The 25288-nt window shown below is 39.6% G+C and overlaps 1 protein-coding gene across 2 annotated transcripts in view; it reads right to left on the bottom strand.

Moving 5' to 3' along the window:
• negr1 (neuronal growth regulator 1) overlaps positions 1-25288 on the bottom strand; it is a 118732-nt gene that overhangs the window by 18811 nt on the left and 74633 nt on the right. The window contains exons 5-7 of one of the 2 annotated variants that reach the window (XM_029001367.1): positions 16715-16835; positions 14485-14633; positions 8285-8347 (exon numbers count right to left, since the gene is read on the bottom strand). In XM_029001367.1, the coding sequence (XP_028857200.1) occupies positions 8285-8347; positions 14485-14633; positions 16715-16835 (333 nt within the window). The remainder of the gene's footprint in view (positions 1-8284; positions 8348-14484; positions 14634-16714; positions 16836-25288) is intronic. The other variant, XM_029001368.1, reaches the window with a different exon arrangement.

Here is a 25288-nt window from a genome sequence, read left to right as displayed (position 1 = left end):
GGTGACTTAAAATGCCAGAGACCTTTCGGTTATGAGGCAAAGCCTCTGCAGCACCAAGATACAGCAACAAGAAAATGACTTTGAACAATGCAGCACTTGCCTGAATGGACACGCAGGTCCCACAGTACAATTTAATCTGAAGAGGCTTGGAGGAGCTGGGCGACGAGCAACAAAAATAAGTAGAAATCCATACTAACCAATTCAAGTTCTTTAACGTCTACCCTGTTATGACTGATTTCAGCTCTTGGTGCTCGGCTCAAACAAGACTGATGCAACACAGCGGGCAACAGTTTAGTGCTGGTAACCCCCCACCCTCTCTCTCTCAACACGTAGCATCTTACAATAATGGATGTCCTGAAAAGTGTAGAGAACAGTCTATTTAAAATAGATTAGGAACTTTTTAATAATATGTTCCTGGAAAAAAATTGTACAAAAAAACTAAATTAACATTTACATTTAATTATAATTGTAGGGCTCAGATACATCATTAATGTTGACCTCTCTATAGTGATATCCATATGTATCATAACACAATGTGACTGCTCTAGTAGCTACGGTATTATAGTATAGTATTGCCATATACATATAACATATTTTTATGATATATAGAAGTGGCTGCTGTAGCACCTAGTAGCTGCATCAATCAATCAAACTCTCAATCCAGACTAAAACTCCTCCAAGAGGACAACAAAGGTAAAAAGAAAGCAAAAGACAGAAGAAAATAAATTACATGCTGCTTTAAAAAAAAAAATACATATCAGGAAACACACCAGTTATTTCCAAAAATTGCTGGAAAGGATGCCACAAACCCGAGCTGCTTTGGTAAAGGCAAGGGATGCTTATTTACTGAAACAGGCATTAAACTACACTTACACTCTATGTATAATATGTGTTATATTACACCTCAACAACCAGTCATTTATAGTTATTTTCATTGCCCTAATTAGCCCCTAATGAGTAAAGCCCCAAAATCTCCTATTCACATACTCAACAAAGGGGAGCCCATCCTCCTCTGCTGGGTAGTGGATCAGGAATTCAGAACATAAGGCGACCTTATCAGATAAAAGTTCTAATGCTAGTCTGCATCAAATCTGCTGCAGCGAGGAAAGGCAAGTCCAGCGCTTTGCATAATGGAATAGTGTAGTGTGTTGTTATGGACACTATTTGCAACAATTTGGCCCGGTATACAATATTGCTCATATACAAAGCACTGTGTACTGCATTTGACAACTTATAGGCTTAAACAATCCACCTAACATTTATTCTGTGTTAATCAGTGCTTTCCTGTGTGAGTGTTGACTGCTTTCCCTTCACGTGCGACCCCTTTCCTCAAACTAACTGCATCAGCAAATTGCATCGGAAGACTTCCTGCCATCCTGTTCTTATATTCACCTTGTATCCAGTTAGATGTTAGCTGTGATAATCACGCAGCAAGATCTTCATTTGCCATATTTGCATACAGACAAGGCAATTCATTAAAAAATATGGCAGAAGTAACACCTGTCCTCCCCAGTTCAAACTATGATGTGCGATGATGAAACGGATAATGCAGAAGAATCGATACAGTGTTTGAATAACAAAGTGAGCTCCTTCAAAGCCGTGCACCTTCACACGGTGGCCACATTTTAATTCCGAACCAGCACCTGTCGAGGGAGTGTAATTCTTTATTGCTTTGAAGCATAAATTGGACTAAAAGAGGATGTATTTGCACGAATAATCAGTATTCAAGAGAGGTGGACGTGTGGCATATGTTCTGCCATATGTTTGGAATACAGTACAAGCTTTTAGTATGCACTGGGCATGGTCTTTGAGCAGTTCCAGACAGCAGTCTTTTCTCCTGTGCACCATGTGAATTTGACTAGATATTTAAGGAAAGACAAAACACACGTATGCACACACACACACACACACACACACACCATGCTTTCATCCTGCAAAATAAGCTTCCAGGCTAATCTCAGTTTTACATTTTTTTATACATTTTTTCTTACTGCTGTTGCTCTGCAAAAGGGAGAGGAAAGGAATTCTGAGCATGTTGCACATGTATGATGTCATTTACTGTTTGCAGTAAATGGCAACGGCTTAAAGGGAAGATTAAGGTATGTGCAGTACTGTGCAAGACACATGCAATTTTTACAGAATTTCAGAGGAGTTCAATATAAAGGTGGAAATCACACGTAATCCTACAGCAACATATACATACATTTTACAGGATGTGGGGCTGAACTTGCTTCCTTTAATATAACTTTGCTATATATGTTTGCCGAAACAACTAATTCCCCAAATCCCAAGAAATCTCAAGGAATTAAGTAAGGAAAATTGTAAAGAAATGAAAAATTAATGAAAGTGAAGTATAGCTTATTAGAAGTTACAGATAACATCATAAAATATGCTACGTGATGTAAGGGAAAGTATTAGATTCCTGCTCATTTAAAATAGATGTAATCACTGAAGAGTTAAATTAAGCTGTCCCAGAGTGAACGAGAGTGACATAAAAATGCTTTTCAACATCTTTTATTATTTACTGTTTTTGAACAAACTCAAGGGAACGCTGTGAGTTTAATGCAGGCTGTGATGTTCTTCTCTCTCATTAGTCCTTGCTGGCACAGCTGGATAAAACCACTGCAGGGACATTAGTTAATTTCCGGATGAGTCTCTTTCCATTTCAGCTACTTCCTGGTCTTGGGAATATCAGGAATTTCACAACCAGACATTAATCTTAAAAAAAATAAATTAAGTGTAAATCTGATGTGGAACCATCCTGGTGTCTGCCATGCCTCATTCTTTTTAGCAGCAGGAGAAACCTGTTCATACACTGAGGGCAGAGGAAGAGGGCAAACACCAACACAGGCTGCCAAGATTTACATCCAGAGTTCTCCATTTTACTGTGTTGTACTACTGCTTATCCTTTTTGCAGTTGAATTGAAGACAACGCAGAACTGTATTGCTGTTAAGCTGTGGTAATTGCTCCGAGGTTGAAAATGAGAGCGGTTTGATCCTTCGGCCCTACTGCGCAACCTCATTTTCACCTTCATGCTTCATGCTCAGCGGAGAAAAATAATGACACAAACTTTAAGTCACGCTGCAAAAAAGGACGAATAATAAAACACATGCTTAAAAAACAACAATCCATTCAGCACCTTTTTATGGTCAGTTTTCAAGAAGTTAAGGGTCACCTACAAAATATCTTTATATCTGTCTTTATATCTGTGGTCCACTAATACTGTATCTGAAGTCTCTTTTCAGAATTCAGCCTTGGTGCAGAATTACAGCCACTTTGAGGCAGTCCCACAATGAGATTTCCCAGGACACACTGTTTTGGTGTCTGTAGCATTAAATGCTAATGAGGAGGAGAGCGGCCTATAGAAGTGAGCGGGCATTTGCGGAAATGACGTTATCAACACCATTCACCATCCACAACGCTTGCTGCAACCAGGAAGTTATGAAAAATGTAAATTAACTCACTAGTTCTTCAGTGGCTGAACTAAAAAAAATGCTTTGCACATTTGGAAGCCATGAGGGTTGGTGGAGATGTTTTATGGAAGGGGTGGTAAATTCTCTGAGCGAACAAAGCATGAGGAACGGGAGGTTACCTTTCTTATGATGACATAAGGGGACAAATTCCAGGTCCGACCGCCTGCGCTGCAGCTATCTGAATGGTAAAGCAGAATGACCTAAGCACTCTTTACAACTAGCACCATTTCTAGCCATTGCAGGACCATAAACAGGCTAGGGGAACTCGTATTATTGTTCAATTATCTCACAAAGTGAAGTTTTCGTAAGAGGGGACCTTTAGGTATAAGCAGGAGAGGAGAAGGAAACCACTGAAATACCCAAATGGATGTAACACACTAACTAAATATATTTATATAAACACACTCACACAAACACAGGTTATGTGATGCACATGATTAGGGTAACAAACTGATACATCCATTTCAGTCATGGAGCTCAAGTGTTCAGAGCACAATAACCCAAATTCGCTCTGAAGCCTGGAAAATGTGCATGTGCTTATTTTCTCGAGGTACTCAGGCAGTGGAAAGTGGAGCTGTACGACCTGATTTTCTTTGCCTTCAAGAGTTAAAGGTTTATGCCTTCACTTTAAAATCAAGATACATCTTAGCATCTGGATTCTTGAGAACACTGGAAGAAAAATACTGCTTTCAAAGGGTACTGTTACCTTGCAGCATCGGGCCATTACTGGCAATCATCTTACTGCCAAGTTTACTCCTTAATAACAGGGACATAGCCTTTTCTTGCCTCTTCTGTGCGTCTTGGTGATTTATCAAACCAGCTGGGACACCTTGGTTTCGGTTCTGATTGTTCGCTCAGTGCAGTGGGAGTATTTCCTAATCCTTGGTTATATCAAGATCCTTCTTCCACTATGGATGTGAGAGACGCACTGAATCCTTCGGAACTCTTGAGTGCTTGTAATCACTTTATTGCCATATGTGAGCTCAAAGTAAAGCTGAGAAATCATGGGTAGAGAGTTTTGCATGAGGCTGTCTGAAAAGCTACATTAACTGAACATCAGATGTGCCAGGAAATAAATAAAGCAAAGGGTTTCAACATAGTAGGCCAGGAATTACTGAGCGATTAATGACATGCAGACACATTCAGTTATGTAACCATCATTATTTTACCTTTAACAAGCAGACCCTTGTTTAATATTAACTCTATTTCATGTGTTAAGAATATAAATGCAAGTCTGTATACTCACATACACGGCAGCATTGTTTTTATACAGGTACAAAAAAGTGGTCTTCTTATGGTCATTGTCTATAGTTAAAAGCTTGAAATATATCTGTATAGCTACAACTGCAAATATCAAGTGAATTAATCTTAATAATTAATAATGATTAAGGAGAGATTATTATTTTGTTTCTGATAGTGTGTCCATGAATTCAAAATGTATGGGATGAGACTGTTAATGGTAGGAAGTTGATCCCCTCTGACATCTTCCTCTCCTCTCTTCCTCAGCAACCATCACTGCCTTGTTAGGGGCAAAATCTAAGACATTAAATCACGGGTAAGCGACATTGTGCCAAAAAAAGTACATGTATATCTCAACTTTGTACAAAATGTCATATATGTCCTTATAATTCTCTATAATAATCACACAATTTGGAATCATCAGCTGACTATCACAAGCTTCAGAAAGTTGCTGAAAGAGAAGTATCTATAAATCCATATGCGATAAGTTCCGCTGCTAAAATAACTGTCCATGCTTTTCTATCTCTAACTGCTCATTATGTATATTTATATATTCTCATTGCAGGAGAGATTTAGCAAATCTGGGCCTTAAGACTAAATCATTGTGGCAAAATAGATCATCAGAGGGCTTCTACAGTGCTATTGGACAAGTTTAACTCTCAGTGGATATTTCTCCCAGTTCTCTGTGTCTGGTCCACTATGCATGCAGACCAAAAACTTTTGCACAAACACCACGCCACGGACCATCAGCACTGCGGCTCCACAGGGCTCTGTGCTGTCTCCTCTGCTCTTCTCTCTGTACACAAATGATTGCACCTCAGGGGACCCCTTTGTAAAACTCATTAAGTTTGCAGATGACACAACCCTGATTGGACTCATTCGGAATAGTGATGAGTCTGCATAAAGGGGGAGGGAATTGAGCATGGGCTTGAGATGGAGGCAGACGTCAGAAGAAAACCTCTCAGTGTCCCGCCCACAGCCGTGCAGGCCTGCACTGTCACCACTGGCGGATCCTCTGAATACATTATAGAGAATGAAGGATGCCTCAGTAGGCTGAGGCGGTTAAGCATGCAAATTCTCCCACAGTCTCTCATAGTCCAGTTCCATCAGGAAGTCCACCCCCCCATCCCATTATTGTAGTGCACCTTCCACTACATCCAGAGTAATCAGGTGTTACCTGCCCACCCTTCACACACCGTACAACCCTAGAACAATATTATCAAGGACCCGCCACCTTTCCTGCACACCACATCTTTTAAACCTTGCACTCCAGGGAAATACTCACAGCAATAAGATCTACTCACAAACCAACTCAGTCACACATACAGTGATGTCTTTCACTTGCTATACAGAGAAAATACATATGGCTCTGAACCGTTGAGGCATGGACTCCACGAGACCCCTGAGAGCTCCTGTGGTATTTGGCACCAAAACCTAAGCAGACCACTTTAAAGCCAGGCTTTCATGGAGCCACCCCATGTAGGTCACCATCTTACATCACTCCACTGACCAGGTCTGTGTTATCAGCAGGTCAGCATGGTCACTCTGACTTGTCTGCAGCTGGCAGCCCCGTGCACAGCATGCCATTATGAACTGCGTGTACTGACACCTTCATGTCATCACCAGGTTATCTGCCATTTGTTCTACAGTATCTTGTCTCGGAGATGTCCTATGAGTCAGTGTGCCGTGGGTGGCAGTCGTTTGTTCACTTTTACTAAACATTAACCACTATATAATGGGAAGACCCTCAACCTCTGCCCAACATCACAGTGTGGCAATCGTACACTTGCCATTTAATTTCTGCTTTCAACTCCCCAGAACTGACTTTTTTACTTGCTGATTAATTCATCCCACTCCCTGACAGGTGGCACAGTAATGATATAATCAATTTTATTCGCTTCACCTGTCAGTGGTTTTATACATATGTATGCTTTTCACTGCTTATGCCCCAACAGAATCTACACCTGACACTCCTTTACTTATTGAATTGCTACTGAACATAAGAACCTTTGAAATGTAATAATAATAATCCCATTCTCATTTCGTGAAACCTTTTGACTCAATGTTTAATGTATTGTGTAAAGTCTTTTGTAAAGCACCACTGAGGCAAAGTGCATGAAATACTTGGCAAATAATAGGATTCAGATTACGATGAGCATAAAGCTGTTGGCTACACCGGTGGGAGTATCCATTTGTGGCAATGCACACCCACACTAACACACCTTTAAATAAACCAGTGCATGTACGCAAGAGTAGAAGAAGAAAAGTGACAATAATAGACCCATTAATGATCATTATTCACATAAACATAAGTCTGACAAGGTGCCACAATCTGATGCGTTATAATATTCATTACACTTGTGCCATTAACAATGATCCATTTCCATACACAAGTCATCCCCACCCTGCTTTTTCATCTCAACCTTCCATTTAGGACCAGCCGTCCCAGTCTCTCCTGCAGAGAGATGTCAGGAGATAATTAAGTATCTTTTGATTCATTTACATACCTAATTAAATGAGTTTGGTACCTGTTGCCAGATATGTAAAACAATTTCCTTTGCCAAGCCAGTCAACTAGGACACTGCAAAATTAACTATAAATACAATTTGGAACTTGGAACAAAACAAGAACAGTGGGATGTCGAGTTAGTTTATCTCCACGATTGATACTGCCTCTGCTGCATTGGACCATGAAATTGTCATTTGTTCTGCAAGCATTACGTTAAGGGCTGTGCACTGTCGGGAACCTGGTTTCTACTTGCGATCTGTGAGAGCCCCCACTCCCCGGCTAATTATTATAAGTAAAACAAATAAAAAAGGTAAGGAATTTCGCGGGAAGATCGGATTGTGCATGACCATGAAGGCATAAAATCTTGGGTTTTGATATAAAAAAAAAAAAACACCGGGGTGCCGTGTGGCTTGTCATGCATTACATAAGTTGGGCACAATGGTGCGTGCCTGTGTTTGTGTGACGGAGAGTGGAAGCATTACTGAAAATAATGTAACCAGTCAGAGAGATTACATTCCATGACTCGCTGTTAAAACCATGAGTGGAGAGAGAGGGCTCCGGCAAATGATTGAGAACTGTAATTTCCAAAGCTGCACACTGCTGAGAGAGCGACAGAGAGGGAGAGAGAGAGAGAGAGAGAGAGAGAGAGAGAGGACAACATCGATAGCAACAGAACAGGTCAGAGGCAGCGTAGGGTCCCGCAACGGGGAGGGCGGGGATGCACTGCACATTTAACAGACCACAGCACTACAGCAGTGTTATCAATACCCTGCCCTTCATGCAGACTGCACGAAGCCGAATGAGGAAGCTAGAGGAGGAAAAGCTGTGAGTCGTCTGTGGAGAAGGTTTCACAATATCAAAACCGGAAAAGGAATACAATGGAACGTAAAAAGCAACAAAAGGAAATAAAAAAATAAAAAAACCACACACAAAGCTGTACGCCAGCAGGCATCCCAGCCAGTCAATAGACAGAAATTGCAATGGGATTGGAGGCAGTTACTGTATGTTAGAGAACAAGTACACTGCAAAGGAACCCTTTCTGAGTGCAGTATCACATACTGACCTGGGCTTGAAACAGCACTAGTTGTGGTGGGTTGAATAATTGTGGTAGGTTCAATAATTGCTACTGGAAAAAACAAAGGGGAGAAGGGAAAAAGAGGACATTCATGTATTATTAACATAATGGAGACATAAAAAAAAAGAAAGAAAAAAAAACCCCACATGCCAGGACAGAAAGACACTGGATGGGACAAACAGATGACAACTGCAGCAAGAACAACATGCCGCTCGACTCAAGGCGCTATCGATTTTTTTTTTTTGTGTGTGTGTGTTGGTGTGAGCCGCTCTCTGACCATTTCGGTTCTAATTTTCAGTCCTAATTTTGATGACAGGCTCAGGATGATTTCAGAAGTCAATGATCTGGAATGAAGTTTGCTAAATTAACACCTAGGATTAAACCCGCTCCACGGTGGCACCTCTCTAATCACAGCTCGTAGACCCTGTATTCAAATTGGAATGAAATAAGTATAATCAATTTCAGCTTTACAGAACTTCCAAATCTTGGTGTGACCTGACAGGAAACTGACAGGAAAGGTCTTTCAAAACGAAAGCCGTCCAAAGATGCCCAGTTCACTTAGTTTGCCAGTCTTTACATTACAGCAGACACAGACAATATTCAGCCATACAAAGACCATAGCACATCATACAGTGGATCTCAAAAGTCTAATTAACTCCATCCATCTGTGCATCCATCCATCCATCCATCCATCCATCCATCCCAGCTCGTTTCATGTAGAAGTGCAGGAAAGCTAAAGCCAATTCCAGCAACCCCGAGGCAGGGAGGCAGGGTACCAGCCTGCCACTAGGGGAACGCAAACCGATGCAGCGCACTCACACTGGGAGCAATTTTAGCACCGCCAATTCACAGCGCACGCACGCCTTTGGACTGGCAAAGGAAACCCAGATGAACATACAAACTCCACAGAGTACACACCCTGGGATACTAGCCCAGATCTAGGATCCTGTGAAGCAGCAGCTGCACCACAAGTTCAGCTAAAACTACAAACTAATGTGACAAAATATGACAGTGGTTAACATTTTTTAAGGGAAGAGAATGTCTACTGTTTGGACTCATCCACCACTCATCCAGGCAAACTGTTGCTTGAATATGGACCAGGATTACGACCTTTAAACATTGTTACAACACTGTTTGATATAATGTCTATCTACAAGATTTTATTTTAACAAAATGCTTCATTACTGCTCATAAAAACCCCACCACACATGCTTCAGTTAACATGACACATCTGGCTTGGAAACATGATGGTGGTCCATTTAGAGGTCATTGTTACAAGCTCTATGTGAGGTTCATGCAGTTTATAAAGTTCTTCAATCTTTATTCATATTTTACCCCCAAATATTTAAACATACATTATGGAATTTCGTGTCCAAATTCCATATTAACTGTCCTGAAATCATAGACTTTTGAGATCCTCTGCATTTACATGTAGTAAACACAAGGCATGCATGCAGTAATTGTGTTCTTGTTACATGCTGCTGGAGACAGGCAATGCTCCTTGGATTTGTGCTACAGTGAAATAAAAAAAAAAAAAGAAAAAAGGCAATGAAGGATAACATGACATTCTGAGCAAACACACATTGAGATTATATAGGCTATGCTTTCAACCATGCAGGGAGATCTCCAGTGAAGTCGGGGCTTGAGACGTAGTGCTGTGAAGCAAGTTTAGAGAGTGCACGGCGCTCTGATGAAAACGCTGATTACACTGAGCCACGCAGGAAGGGGAAACAGTTGCCCAGTGGGGCATCACAGGAAAACCGACACAAACAACGCAGTCGTTCAGAAGAAGGCGCAGTGTCTATTTCTCATTTATTTCCTCAGCGGGTTTCTCATTCTCAGAGTTCATGTCTGGCATGCCTACACTTGCAATAGAACTGATCTCAATTTCAATCTGTGCAGAAAACATTTTGGATTTTAAACCCGGCAATGTTTGTGTGTTATTAATAAACATTAAAATATTCTGTAACTACTGTATAAATAATCTAGGTGTCCACATCTCCTCACATTTCATATATAATATACATAGCATGTGGCTGTTGTCACATTTCGTTCAGAGACAACAGTCTGCATGTTGTTAACCTGTCCTAGGTTAAGATACTTTTCCTTGTGTCTCTTATAGGTTTGTTACGAAGTAAAGAAGTACAAACTTGCATTATAATTTTAAAAAGTGTTTTATATAGGGTTGGAATGTTTTGCCATTAATATGTACTCAAGAAACAGAACACATACTGGTCAGTCTTCGTGGATATTCCAAATATGCTGCAAAGGATAAATCAACACACACGGCACAGAATGTATTTTATTAAATTTGAAAATGCTTGTTTAATGGTGTAGGAAAACTGACATTTAGTCCAACCTAATACATGTTTCATTACATTTATCTAGATAATTATATGCATTAATTGGTATTATTATATTAAGACATTAACCTTAAATTAAGATTTGATAATGTTTTTGAAGTTTTGTTTGATAATCTATTGAAAATATAGTAAAGAAATAAAGTACAAAATAAATATTAAAAAATGCTGCATGTCATGCACAGATCCATCTATATACTTTTATTATCACTAATACAATTAAATAGTTTCAGCTAAACATTTAAAACTGTATATGTACACATGTAAATATGCTTTAGTGACCTCTGCTGTCTGTAAAAATTCTTTAACTCACAAGACTGGAATAAATTCACAATACTTAGCATCTTGTGTTATCCACCTCGGTGCTCTAACCCTGAATGTGATGGCAGAGCACGTGGTCAAATTAACATTGCTTCCCATCACACACGGCAAATGTCAATTTTGACTCTCAGTCGCAAGTCAAAACAGATTATGTGGAATTTCATTTTATTCTGTAATAGTGTCTCATTTTTTCCTCCTTCGCTGAATAATAACCAAGGAAAATGAACATCATTTTGACAATTCACACTGGGAAAAAGATGCCCAGGAAAGAACATGTTATCTGGTCCATATTCTGTTTCTTCACAAATAACACAATGAATGACATTATTTTTTCAGCCTACAGATATGAATTAAAAAGAACAATTCATTTAATGCAGAAATTCAATAAGAACAGTGGACATTACAGATGAAGACCGGTAACCACATCGTCTACACTTCATGCATGATTGCGCTGATTGGGCCAAAGATTCTCGGCACAAAATGGCAGTTTCTGCTCATTAATGATGCCAGAGCAGGTGTTTGCACTACCCCCCCACACACACTTCACGTCTACGCTTCATACTTCACACGATCGGCGTAAGTAAATACTGTACACTTAAGCACTCTAGGTGGAAATAGCACTTAACAGTCTGTGTGCTTAAGTAATTACAAAGACAATAGTGAAGTGGGGTCCTTGAGAAGTAGCTGCTTTACTAATAAAATACCTGCTGCTAAATGAAGGACTAAGCTCCGGACGGAATTTGGCTCTAATGGTTTGTTTTGATTGGGAAAGGGCTTGGAGTGTTACAAGCTGAGAACATAGTAGCAGGTAGGTAGGAGGTTATCCCCATTCAGCTATGCTTGCAACATGAATATGGTAATAATCACAGATGAAGAACTACAACCTACTAAAGTGCACTCCTCGCTCCTTGAGGGAAAGGGGGAAAAATGTGTAGGATAATTGCCACGTGCAAAAAAGCAGAACCAGAGCAATTTCTAAAGTGCAGTATTTGCTAATAGAGAATCCTTTAGCCTTTGCCGGGAGCACATTTTCCCTGGCTGAGTTAGCATACACATTTGCCAAAGCGCTGTCAGAAGTATGCAGATCTGCAAAAGTTGGGCCGCCTCACTCCACTAATTCTGCTAGATATCCTTCCTGTGGGGGCCTGAGGGGAATGGCACAGGATAATAAGTAGTGCTTAATTTTTAATACATTTTTTTTTTTAATGCGTGGTAGCATATTTTGCACAGGGAGATCTAGCCGTGATTGATGGCGAGAGCAGGAATAGATAGCGCTCAGATGGCAGATGATTGTCAGCCACCTTACTGCAGAGTATACTGATGATAATAATAATAATAATAATAATAAACAACGCATGGTTTCAGATGTTCCGTTGCTTAGGTGTGGCCATTACATGGCAGCTAGTGCAACGCTGGCAGATGAAGGAACATGAAGAGATGACACTTGCGCCGCGTTGATTGATAAGCATAACAAACGAACAAGGCAGTCATTAGGTACCTTCCCCTGGAGCTTGTGAGGGCTTATCTGAGGTGCTGCACTACAGACGTGTCGCTGCTAGCTTTGGCAATCGGCGTTCGAGCAGCGAGCAGGGGGATGGGTTGTGGGGAGGTTGGGCGCAACAAAAAAAAAAAAAAAAGAGAAAAGGAATGAGCGGGCGGGGAACATAACTTGAACCATGGAGCAGGGGAGGCCTGTGAAATTGAGTGCGACTGCATGTAGGCCAGCAGTGAGCTCTGCATGAATTCAGACGATCATTTCAAAGCGTTCTGTGCACAAGCGTGACACCATGCACAGAAGACCAGAGACGTTTTACATTTCTATGTAGTCTCTCTTCCTCAATGCATTATTATAGACAGAAACAACTATAAAAATGTATATGAAGTAACAATGTGCAACACTTGCATCAGAAAGGGATGTAAATTCATAACAGAGATATGATTCAATCAAAGAAATACCAAACAACACAGCTTCACATGGAACACAAGGGCCCATCACAAGGATGCACATGATAATCTGTTCCTGTCCTTTCAGAATCAGTGCAAATAAAACCTTCTGCCCCCTTTCAATGTTGTGCTACTCAGCTGCTGTAAATGAATGGATTAGTCATGGCACCCGACTCGGGGATAAGCGTAAGCGCTCTGACACACATCTAGGCTAATGTATTATGCAAGCGAAAAAGCGTACTTCCAAAATTCCTTCTTCACTAAAACACACACATAAGAACAAGCGCCCATGCACACATGCACACCCCATAAGGGCTCTGTTTTTACTTCATTTTAATTTTTTTTGAAGGGATCCACGGTGGCTTGAAACAGAGAATAGTGGCGTAATTATCAAAGCCTAGCATCATTTTGTTAAGGAAGCAGAGGACACGGGAGCGTGTACAAGTAAATGTACGTTGAGTCAGATGTCAGTATCGGTTAGTAATGTCACTTAAAGGTCACTTTTATCCACCAATCAAATCAATGTCAGTTGTAGATAAGTAAAAAGTAATCTGTACATGTAAAGTGAAGAGGGTAAAACTGTACACGATAAAACTGGATCAGAAGGGATCTGACAGTGCTTTCAGAATTGTTAAAGGCTTAACACCAAACTGCATTGAGATGTATGTAAAACAAAAATAGAAAAGAAACTAGGACAAGTTCCATGCCTTTCCCTTTGAATGTGTTAACATGCTATTTTCAGAATTAATACTTAAAGTAAATTGTTTGACACAACTCAGGTTTGTTCAAAATAATCGTCACATATATTCATGTTTGCAGAGCAAAATTGCATGTGCTCAAAGACTGTTTTATAGCTGCTTAAATTCCATTCTAGGCTGAGTAGGCCCATTAAATATTAATGTGTCCCTGAGTCCACCTTTGCCTAATCAATATCTATTGACTGGTATTAAAATAGCAATTTAAAGTCACCCGTGGTGATTTCCGACTCTGGGTTTTGTTATTTGTGCAAATGTGATGCCGTCTGTGCTGAAGGAATTGCTTGCCATTTCTCATTAGAGGACAGTGGAATTGGTTTCCTTTTCATTAGTGTTAATGATAAAGAGGAGGAAAAGTGCTTTGAAGGAAGCACAGGCAGCCACCTCTGAGCCTGTTCTGGGCTTCCGTGATGAATGATATTTGGAACCATCTTCTTCTCCTTTTTGATATGTGTCATTCAAAAACAATGAAACAAATTTAAGTATGCTCATAACATGTGAAGTGCAAAACAGTGTTTATTTTTTTTCAATCAGCAACATATTTTCTAATATAGAGAATGTTGACAAAAATAAAATGTAAGATGAAATGACTTTTATCTCAAGTCTGCTCAACTCTGCATTTTACGAAAGTATAAAAAAAGCAAAAGCCTCAAATAAAAAGCAAATCTTCATTTGAATAACTGTTCATAAAAACATTTTAACAATATGCTAATTAATTCAGACTCCAGAAGAACGTTGAGAATATAATCCCTATTAAAGTTCATTCCACTCAGCGATTGAAAAAAAATTAATTATGCACACTACTTACGGATCAGAGGCACACTGGCACTGGCTGCTCCCAACCTGTTGGTGGCCGTACAGGTGTAGTTACCATAGCGATCCTCTGTCATGTTGGTCATTGTCAGGACGGATCTCGAACTGAGGTTCTTAATGTCAATTCCTTGACCCCTGTAAATCCTAAACATGAGACATAAAAGTGCAATGAAATATTTCCATCATGGTTGCTAATACTCAGATATGCAAACAGAGGAGTCGTTTCATTCTGCAAGCTGGCTGGTGAACATAAATTTGTCCCCCAGGTAAGTCACACCTCACTCTTGTCTTGAATAGGCTTGATCAGGACACAGGAAGGGAGTGTGCATAGATGTGATAGCAGTAATTGGGCCGTTAGGTGTGACTAACCTGGTGAATTGGGCCTGATCTTCCTGGGGATGGATGACAGGAAAGCATGGTAGGTTGGAGCAAACTTTCCCTCACACCATTTACTTTCTCTATCAAGTATTTGTGCATTTAGGTCCATAAATAAGATAACTTTGTCCTTCAGATGAAAGTCTGCTAAATAAAGTAAAGTAAAGTACACGGCTGATTTTGGTCCTGAGGTGTTGTTCCTTCTGTACACATCTATCCACTCTTCCTGCCTTTGTATTCCCTTAACAAGACATTTGTTGTCACTTCTCTCAGATTGACAAAATTCTGTGGATGCAGAATAAAACGTTTCTACCTGAAGTTGCCCTGACTCAACTTTCCAACAACTTCACCTGGATGTCTGAGAATCTTTACAAAAGTAAATAGAGCTCGTGATGACTGTGGTATAATACTGGAATTTCTGGGAATTCTAATGAAAGAGTTATGAATTTCAATGTGCTATTTTTTCAGCATGATATAGTCTGTGTTCAGAAAGCCCATCTTGAGATCCTGCATAATGATGATGTAAGCCTGCCCAACTAAACACACAATGGGGTGACCCTGCTGCATTCCTCTCATGATCTTGGATTCACTTGCTGTCAAGCTAAACAAGACTATCAAACAAGCTTACCATGTCTGTATAAATATTTAAATTATGCAGATTAGTTTAGAAACTAAATTGCCAGAAAACTCAATTATCTAATGAACTGCAAAGCCATTAGCTACCATATGCTGACAGAAATAGGGGTAAGGTTGGCAGGGCCTTATTGACAAAGCAACTAATTGTACTGCCAGATGAACGCTGGTTGACTAGGAATCTGCTGAAAGGTAAATGATATTTTATTTAGAATGCAGCTTCTGAATCTGGCTTTTATATGTCTCCCTAAATAAAAATAAAATGAGACACGAGTAACGCTGTTCTGAGTATGAGATTGGTGTTTGTTAGTTCTGCACAAGTTTACAGAAAATGTTTAGAGGAATGAGGATTGAGTGCATTAGGCTGCACACCCCCGCTGTGCCTCGAGCTGAAGGGCTTTGGTTTGGCACCTTCCACAGTGCCGCAGCCAACTGGCCAAGTGAACTGTGTAACCACAGAAATTCCGTGTCTCTGTGGTGAACTGGGTCCCTGAGCTTTTTGGTTTCATGGAAGAGAAAACTAAGCACAAATATCTGAACATCTGATGCATTTGGTCTAATGCACTCACAAATAAATAAAACAGGAGGGATTGTCAAAAATGATCCAACACTCTCAATGTTCTTATGTGTGACAATTATTCAGCATTATGTTACATAAGAAAGTAACATGACACATGGATTGTATAGGAGCAATATCAGAAAGGGAAGCAGACCTCGAATTAAGCAAACACTAGAATCATGGCAATATGCCTCCTTGGCAATTTGAATAAATTGAATACAGCCTATAATTACAATTAGCACAGTATGATCTGATGATTCAAATCCTACTTGCTAGGAGTGGGTAAATGATAGGTAATGGTGTAATTTGGTATTTAAATTCAAGAAAAAGCACTTGAATCTACACTGATTGATGTGTGAGCAGGGAACAGGTTGATGAAGTTATCCAAACATTTAATTAAAATGTAAGATGCATAAAGCCACATAAATCACATATTTCATCAGAATTCATGCCACATTCCATCATTTTAAACCAAAACTCACAAACCGTATTCAACTCCTATAGAAAGTAGTCCCATGTAAGTGAATCTTAACACAAACACATATTTTAGCCAGCAGTCTTGCTCCTACCGTAAAGATAGAACATGCTGGTTCAAGTTTGACACCCGCTGTTTTTCTGTGCAGACGGGACAAAATATGCAGTGACCAATATGACTTACCTTTGGCCACCTTTGAACCATTCGAATTCTGGAGTGGGTACAGCCGCAGCTTCACAGCGTAGCAGGGCAGTGCGACCAAGGCCAAGTCCATGGCTCTTCATCTCGTGGATTGTTGGAGGAACTATTAAGGACAAAAATCATGACTTAAAAGTAGTGGGGAACAGTTTTTTTTTTAACTATAACTAAGAATCTATAGCTTATGAGTTTCAAGCCAGTCTTTGTTCCACATTATAAAAAAGAAAATATAGAATAAATGTTTAAAAATGAAATGAAACTGACAACACGGATCAGATGCCAGATGCGAAAATCAAATGTCAGTTTTCACCCAATACATTATACCGTACCATGCCGTACTTAGCAACAGGCCGAACTGACAAGGAATATCTGTCTTCTGTAAATGGTGATTCAACATGTACTCTGAATAAAATCTGACAGCTGATACTCTTGGCAGAGTAAGTAATGGCATGCAACTCCAGCATGTGTTAAGTCTTCGCTGGTGCACATTATTTACATCATCAATCTCACACAGACTGGCCACCGAGGAAAAAGCAATGCAAATATGGGAAGTCCCAAGTGCCACTTCCACTTGCCCTCACCTTAAATACAGTAGATATAAAATGTGTACATGTCCCTGTTAAAGTGCTGTGTTTGTGTGATACATTTTCTGACCTTAACTGTAAATTCAATGGGCAAATCTGGAATTTACTTCTCATTTTATTGTAGGTGGGTAGGCATGCCAGTAAATAAGTAAAGAAAAAAAGAAGACAAACAAAAGCTTCAGAGTGACCAAAGCTCAACATTTGTGCAAATGTGGTGTGAGGAGAGGATTAAAAAAATTACACTTGTCCTACAGGCTAGAAAAATGAAATGAATTGCACAGTGATAAATTGCTTAATGCAAGTTCAAAGGCTGAGGCGGGTTCTGTGAATACAAAGCGAGGTGTCTTTCATGTTCTCAAATGTTGTGTAAATGTATTTCCCCAAAGTTACAAAGGTGGCATTAAATCATGAAAATTCTTTCAGGCAATTTCTTTTTTATGTTAAATATTCGCTGGCTCAAGGTGACGACAGAATGACTGAGATAATACATTGTATAAATGAATGGTCATTCATGTGATATCTATAAAATTATTTCACATGCTATATATCTCTCTTCTTCTTCTTCCTCTCATTATTATTATTATTATTATTATTACATAAAATGGCAAATAGCCAAAAAAGATCCAAAATTCATTGTGGTTTCATCCTATTCACAACCGCATACAAATATAAAAAGCCACAGGGGAACCAACAATACTTACATTGGGAAATAAGAACTCGGAGACTTTCCTTCAGCAGGCTGATCCATTTAAAACTTGGTGGCTAGCGTTAAATTACTTGCTATGACTGAATCTGAGCGAGAGCACATTTATATTCCAGGCATCGGAGTCTTTGAAAATCACCTGCAAGTCATTGTAAATCAGAGCTCAGAAGAGATTTGGAAGGATGCCCCGAAACCCCAAAACCTTTATTTCCAGGTGTGTTCGCAGAGCGCCCTGGTGTTGGCTGCACCACCTTGAAGAAAATCTTCAATAAGACATCAAGTCTGTTACACGTGTTGCCTTACATATGAAAATAAGGCTTTACCAGAGCCACCATGTGGCAGGAATACATCGTTTTCCCAGAGAGACAATAATTTGCATCAACTAATTTTATACACTTCAATTGTCTTCTTTAAGGATGAAAGAACACGGCAGGTCTCCCAAAGACTATTGTTCAGTTAACTGTTCTAGTTCACAGGCCAGAATAACTATTAGAACCATCCCAAATCCTCACACTTAACTGCCTGAACCTGTGACATTGGTGTTATTCTCGAAAGAAAGTTTCATATTGTTCAATTTAATAACTGTTATTACTTCGACTCATCACAAACACCACTGACTGTCATATTTGAGAATGCCTTCTGAACGGTGCACAGAAAAAGGAAGCTTCTTTTCAGGGTGAGACAGAAACAATAAAACTACCAACACAATACAAAGGCTGTGTGCATTTTCTACTCATTATGCATGCTAATCACCATACATTTGCATCGGTCTCTGTTGATTTTCTGTCTTTTGTGTGATGTCCAATTAACATCCCCAGGCCATAGTCTGCTAGAGGCAGAAGATGTAAAGCCCACCAAACAGTGTGGCAGGGACTTTTCCCAGGTCATTCATCACCTGGATATATGCTGCAATGTAAGGTATTGACAGCCTCTGGCATGCAGCTTAATGACACAGGAGTACTTGACCATGATGGATCTTTGTGGTGTTAATTCACAGTTGTTATAAAACAACTATATCTGGAGATGCTCCTTAAATTATAATCTCTTGCTTAAAGAATTTAATAAAATGGATGCATGAATAAACCCATCTATATATCCATTATTCCATCCAATTTAAAAAAAAAATACAATTCATGGGTAACAAAAAGCTGCCATCAATATAATATGCTTTAGGTCAAAAACTGGTCTGCAGTCTTTAGTTTGTTAAGGTTGGTAAAATTGAATTCCCTGATCTTCACCAATTATTCATCTCTTACTGTGTTTACAGTGATAAGCTTGAAAATGTATGGTTTACACGTTAATTCTGAACGAAGCAATTGCGGGAACACATATGGCTGGCAGCATGTGAACAGTCCAAACTGAGGCAGGAAACCTGACAAGGGCAAAATTGCAATGCTAGACAACTGGGTCAGAGCATCTCTAAATCAGCATGTGCTACGCTCTAAGCAAGCTCTTCTGAGGAATCTTGCCTACTGCATCCATTTCTTTGACATGTACTACCTAACCACAGACTGCTGAAGACCACATACACCACTTTCAGCTGACAGCATCCCCTGATTATGCAGGATAATGCACATTACCACACTGCAAAACTGATTCAGGGCAAGAGGTGATGACTTCCAAATTCCTCAGATCTCAATCTAATCAAACCTATTTTAAGCCTCACCTTGCAACAGACAGGATTTAAGTAACCCACTGCTAATGTGTTTATAATTCAGTTTTATTATTCAGGGGAGATATGATATTTATAATCCAGGTCAAATCTGATTTGTTGGCATGTGGGAGGCTTACTAAATATTAGGCAAGTGGCTTTAATGTTGTGGCTGATCTTTGTATATTTTAGTGAAGCACCATATATTGCAGGCTATAAATCAACTAATTTCAATGATGGGATATTACTTATTATAGCAAATAACTGGTCACCTAGATGCATGATGCAATTTCTGTATAAATTGACTATACCCCTATCCAGATCTGACTAGTGAAAAATATCAGCATGTTATTTGTGCTTCCACTGAAGAACAGAGATGCTCTGTCAAACCTTCTTTTCACTGAACAAGGCATGCACTTTATCAAACACCCTAATGTTCTAGCAGGGAGGCTAATTCTGCCTGCAAGCCTAAATGTGCACAGCTGATGGTGGGCACTGATGCAGAGAAATGAGAGGAAGAGAATCCACCTGAGGGCAGACGCCCAGTAGCTTTTCTATGAAATTAGTTGCTACAGAGCATGGCTCTTAGGTATAACTCTCTCTATCATTTTTTCTTTTGGTTTTAAGACTCTTAAAAAAGAAAAGTTAGATCTGAAATATCATAGATGCCAATAATTTGATTAATCATCTGCAACAATTACTGTAATATTTTCTGTTAACCACATAACAGATCAGAATCCAGTACCACTGACAGCTCCTCTTTATTATTCAGTAAAGTGTTTTAATGCAGTAATATTGTGGAATGGGAATCAGGACCCGACAATGGATCATAATAGAGGCATTAAGATGCGTTAAAGAGTATTGGGAGGTAGAATTTAACTAGAAAGCAGTGTGTTGTCTACCACTGGCACCAGAATCAAGGTAACGCAAAAATTGCCTAAAAAATCTCACAGATTTATTTTTCATTTAATAAACCAATAAACTTTGCAAACTGCCATCCCCTTGAAGACACATAAAAAATATCGGTAAGTTTGCACACTGATTAGAGGTAGAGAGTACAGTAGAGAGGAGTAAATGTTGATTTCTTCAGTACCCGGTCTGTGCCATCTTCCCAATCTGTTTAGTAACTGAATATCATGTAGTCACACAATATTATCATGAAGTTAGCAAATCAGTGGCTAAAAGTTGCTAAAGACATGCCATCTGAATATGCTCATTTACTGCCTGTCTCCATCTTTATGTAATTGTCTCTAGCTATGATGAATCGTAAATTAATTGCAGTAATTAAGGTATTTAATGTGAGAGCAAAAGTTTTAAACCAAAAAAAGTACGCATTGTACCTTTAAAGTGGCTAATCACAGGTAAAAACAGAAAAAGGCATAGGAAAGAAATGAATAGCTGTGCAAGTTGCAAAGAGACTAAATTAACGCGGTGAAAAAAAGGAGGAGAGAAACTGTTTTGTTTTCACCTGGTTCAGCATGTCAGCTGCACTCTGACAGAAGCACAATGTACTTGACTGGCCAGCCTGATGGCTGGACTTTTGCATTCTGTTAGCCTCACAGTAACAAGGCCTCCAGAACATTTAATATCCGCAAAAAAGCAGTCTCAGCAAATCTGTCCACTCCTCTTGGACCTGGTACGTTCAAGCTGCTGGCTTGTTGTAATTGCGGGGCTTGGTAAGTGACCAAAGTTTGCACCTCACCACAGAATTGTTGCCATCGCCCTGGCGAATGCTCTCACATCAGCTGTTTAGTCCAGGTTTAAGAATACCCTGGAGATACTGAGAAGCAAGGATCTCAGCATGCAGTTGCATCGCATGGCAGATGACAGCCCAATGTTCACTTCCATCAGTTCCAGGTGGCTGCAAGGATCAAGGGACCCTGTCAACCTTAACAGACCTGTCATAACTATGTGTCCTGCCCGGAGGGTTAGGTATCGATGCTGTACCTATGTGTTGCTCCTGCTGGGATCCCCTCAGACTTTAAAGTCTGCTATATAGTGCCTGACTAACACATCGTCTATTGTGGCTCGGAGATATGGGTGGTATTGGTATCAATACAAGGATCCCACATTCACAAGAATACAGCAAAAAAATTTAAAACATTTTTTTACCTATGCCATGAAATCTGTGGTTCATTTAAATCGTGATAGATTTGTGCAAAATGTCTTAAAAAAAGAAACAGGTCAGTGGAGGCTGTCACAATCATAAAAATCAATCTTATTCTTCTCTAATAAGTTTTAATGAGCATGAGTTTGAATCTGCATGGTTTTCAAACTGAACTGATTATTTGTGGATTATTTCCCAGTCTTTTAAAATAATTAACCTCTAGCACTTGTCTAGTCCACATGCTCAATTATCATAAGGCAATTTACGCTGAATGACCGGATTTTCTATTTTAATGGTTAGGACAACATGGTGATCGTGTTGGTGCAGCTTGAAAATGACTTTAGTGTCAGTTCATTCACTTTCAGTAATCCTCATTGTTAAAATAATGCTTGTAATTAACTACAGAACAGCTTCTCAGTGAAGGAATTCCACACACTTGGCCAAGTTTATATTTGTTTTAGCCACTAGCCACTGCCAGTTATGAAGGGCTTAGTCGTGAAGAAGATTAGTTGCCGGAATCAGGAATATAACCAGACTGAGAGCGGCACTAATGTCTTGATGACGCTAAAGTGGTTCATCAACATAAAGTAAAAAAAAAAATCAAAATATCAATTAAAAGAAGCATTTGAGTGTCTCGTACAGAATTGATTTCATGTTGATGCTTGATAAATTGATACATTTCTTCACAATATTATTTATTTAGCTCAAATCTATTGTTCTGTGAAGGAGAAGGCTTTTTATTTATTTATTAAAGATGAATTAATGGCTCACCTCTTCAGCCATGTTCCAAAATAAGTTTTCCTCACAATTAAGAAATGGACTCATCAGTCCATGACTTATCAGCTTATAAACAGAAAGACTAATAACTAAAACGTCTAATACTTTCTGTGGCCCATTGTTCCTCTTTGTCAGCCCTCACTGGTTTATGCGGGGGAAGATTTATTAATTCATTAAGTATTCCATTTAAATTTTCAAGAATGACAAGATGTTCTGTCTCAAATACACCCACTCCTTATAAATAAAAGCCTTGCAGTAGGAGGAACGACTAAGGTCTGCTGGCCATGCAGAGGACAGAGTCCTAGGTTTAAACGTCCTATGCTTGATGAAGTCATTAAATGCAGAGACACAAATCACAGCAAATGGTCAAATGAGTTCCAACACAGAAGAAAAAGCACTGATATAAAAAAAAAGCATGGCCACTCATATTCATATTCAGGGCTTCACTGTGTCATAATTAGACAAACATTTGCTCTATATGCATGCAAAAGATGCTATTGGGATGCAGGAAAAACGCCGTGGCTTGCCTGCTTTTGTGAGCAATCAGCAAGCCATGGTTTTTGTCTTCAGCTCAGGGTGAAAATATGAGGATAGCTCAGCTATTATGCAAGTCAAGAATACGCTTACCATAAATGATTATGCATCGGTTAAAACATTTCCATATTTAGAATTCTGTTCCACTCATCAAACCCGAACGTGAACTGCAGAGGGCTTTAACTTGCAATTCATTAGGCTAATGTCAGTGAAATCACAGCTGAGCTAAAGCATCCTAATGTCAAACACGGCTCTGTGCGCGCTGCGAGATCGCAATCTGACCTCGTCAGAAGCTGAGGCTGCAACCAGATAAAAGTAATTAAGATGCAATGTATTGGAAAAGAAGCAGAAGAAAGAGGGGGAGAAAAGAAAACATCTGGTCTTCTATTTGTGCCACTTCAAAGAATTTCTGCCTGTCTGATCTGCAGTTAGGAACGAGGCTCGCGTTTCGGTGACAAAAGACATTCTCTGTTTAAAACAATTGAGAACAAAACAGAAAATTAAATAGGCAAACCATGAATGTCACTGAGTTTATACACGTGTAAAAAAAAGCCCTTCAAATGAAATGAAAAAAAAAAAGCCCAGTTAAGAAATAAGTCAGATTCGACTTTCAACTATGCGGTCAATTAACATGAGCAAACAAAGGAAATGCAGACAAATCTGGTTTCTCAGTTTAAGGAGAAAAAGTCAAAAGCATTATCGTTCTGTGGTTAAACTGGGTTATTCCTTAAAGAAGAAAAAAAAACTCATTAACCAGATACCAGTAAAATGAACCAAGACGTCCTCCATTAAGGTCTGAGTAAAACATCTTTGCGATTACAGCTAATCACACCAGGACCCCCTCCCTGGCACCTCTTCTCTTGTTAGTGAAAAATGTGGTCAAATGGTAGATGCTGAGTTTTCAGTCCTTTTGTAAAATTAGCCGTGAAAAGCAGGTGAATAGTTGGGTAAGATTATCTTCAATAGAACTTGAACCTAAATGAACTTTGCAGTTTCTCTCCTTAAGACTACTTGACATCAATTATTTCCAGATCCGCTGCAGCCGCCGCTCGTAGCTTACGCTTCCCCAGGAAAAAAAAAAAGAACCTCTGGTCAAGGTAAAAGGACTGTGCATTTAACTACATCCTTTTCAAACCCGACGTAAGTCTCAAGACATGAAATGTGCACACAGGGGCAAGAATTCATCTACTACATTAGCCCCTGTTGAACCATCAGGGTTTGCTCAGGTCAGGCCAATAAACCAGCAGGAAGGGAATAAATAAATAAATAAATAAATAAATAGTATTACTACCATTACAAACTATGCTTCATGCATGGACATATTTCAATGGAAGGGTAAAATAATACATAAATAAAACCCCCAAACCATTTAATGATTACAGAACTTATCTGTACCCATTAAGTTGAGCAACGTTCAGCACTTCTGCTGAAACAAATTGTACCCTTGGTGTCTGAACGAGAAATACAGCCCCTAATTCACTCTGGGAGGTACGCACGCTCCTAGGCCCTCCCTTAAAATATGGTAATAAAAAAATGGATTAGGGCGCACTGACGTCACATCTAGTAAATTACAGATGAAATGGGCTTCAACCAGAGCATTACACCAATCGTCCTTAAAGGAAGCCAAATCATTTATTATGGTTAGAATTACCGGCCGAGGTAAAGCATAAAGGATTACGCCACTGCCTGAGCTAATCGTGAAAAAAGTTAGCACTATGCACTATGCACGCGCCACCGGTGAGGACTGCCGACAACTCTACCAGAAACATGCATTTACAGAATCACATGATGACTCACTGCACGCCTTTTACATTTGTACGTTTTCTTAAACGAGCACGTTCAGCATCAACACTTCCGCCATCTGCATACCTGCATGACGTCATCGAATCTGTCAAGATTTCGACTTTATTTTTTTCCCCCTTCGTGACTTGCGCAGCGCCTGCGTCTGAAAATTGCACGGATGAGCAGATAGAACATCTGGCACCTCATGCACAACAAAAAACTGAGAGAAAACAACTGAAACTCACGACAGAAAAATGAGTTTGTGACTCCTGGATGTGACACTGTCTGCTTGCTGTTGAAAACGTGCGTATGTTCGATATGCATGCACAACATGGCTGCCGTCCCATCTTCTCAGTTCTGGTCCTCCCCCCACCCCGGAAAGTCTATATAAAGCCCTCTGGGTATGGAGGAACCGCACGCG

The sequence above is a fragment of the Denticeps clupeoides genome, chromosome 13 (assembly GCF_900700375.1).
Source record: "Denticeps clupeoides chromosome 13, fDenClu1.1, whole genome shotgun sequence".
NCBI classification, from domain to species: Eukaryota; Metazoa; Chordata; class Actinopteri; order Clupeiformes; family Denticipitidae; genus Denticeps; species Denticeps clupeoides.
The sequence above is the reverse complement of the archived record's forward strand: the minus strand, read 5'-3'. Positions and strand labels throughout refer to the sequence as shown.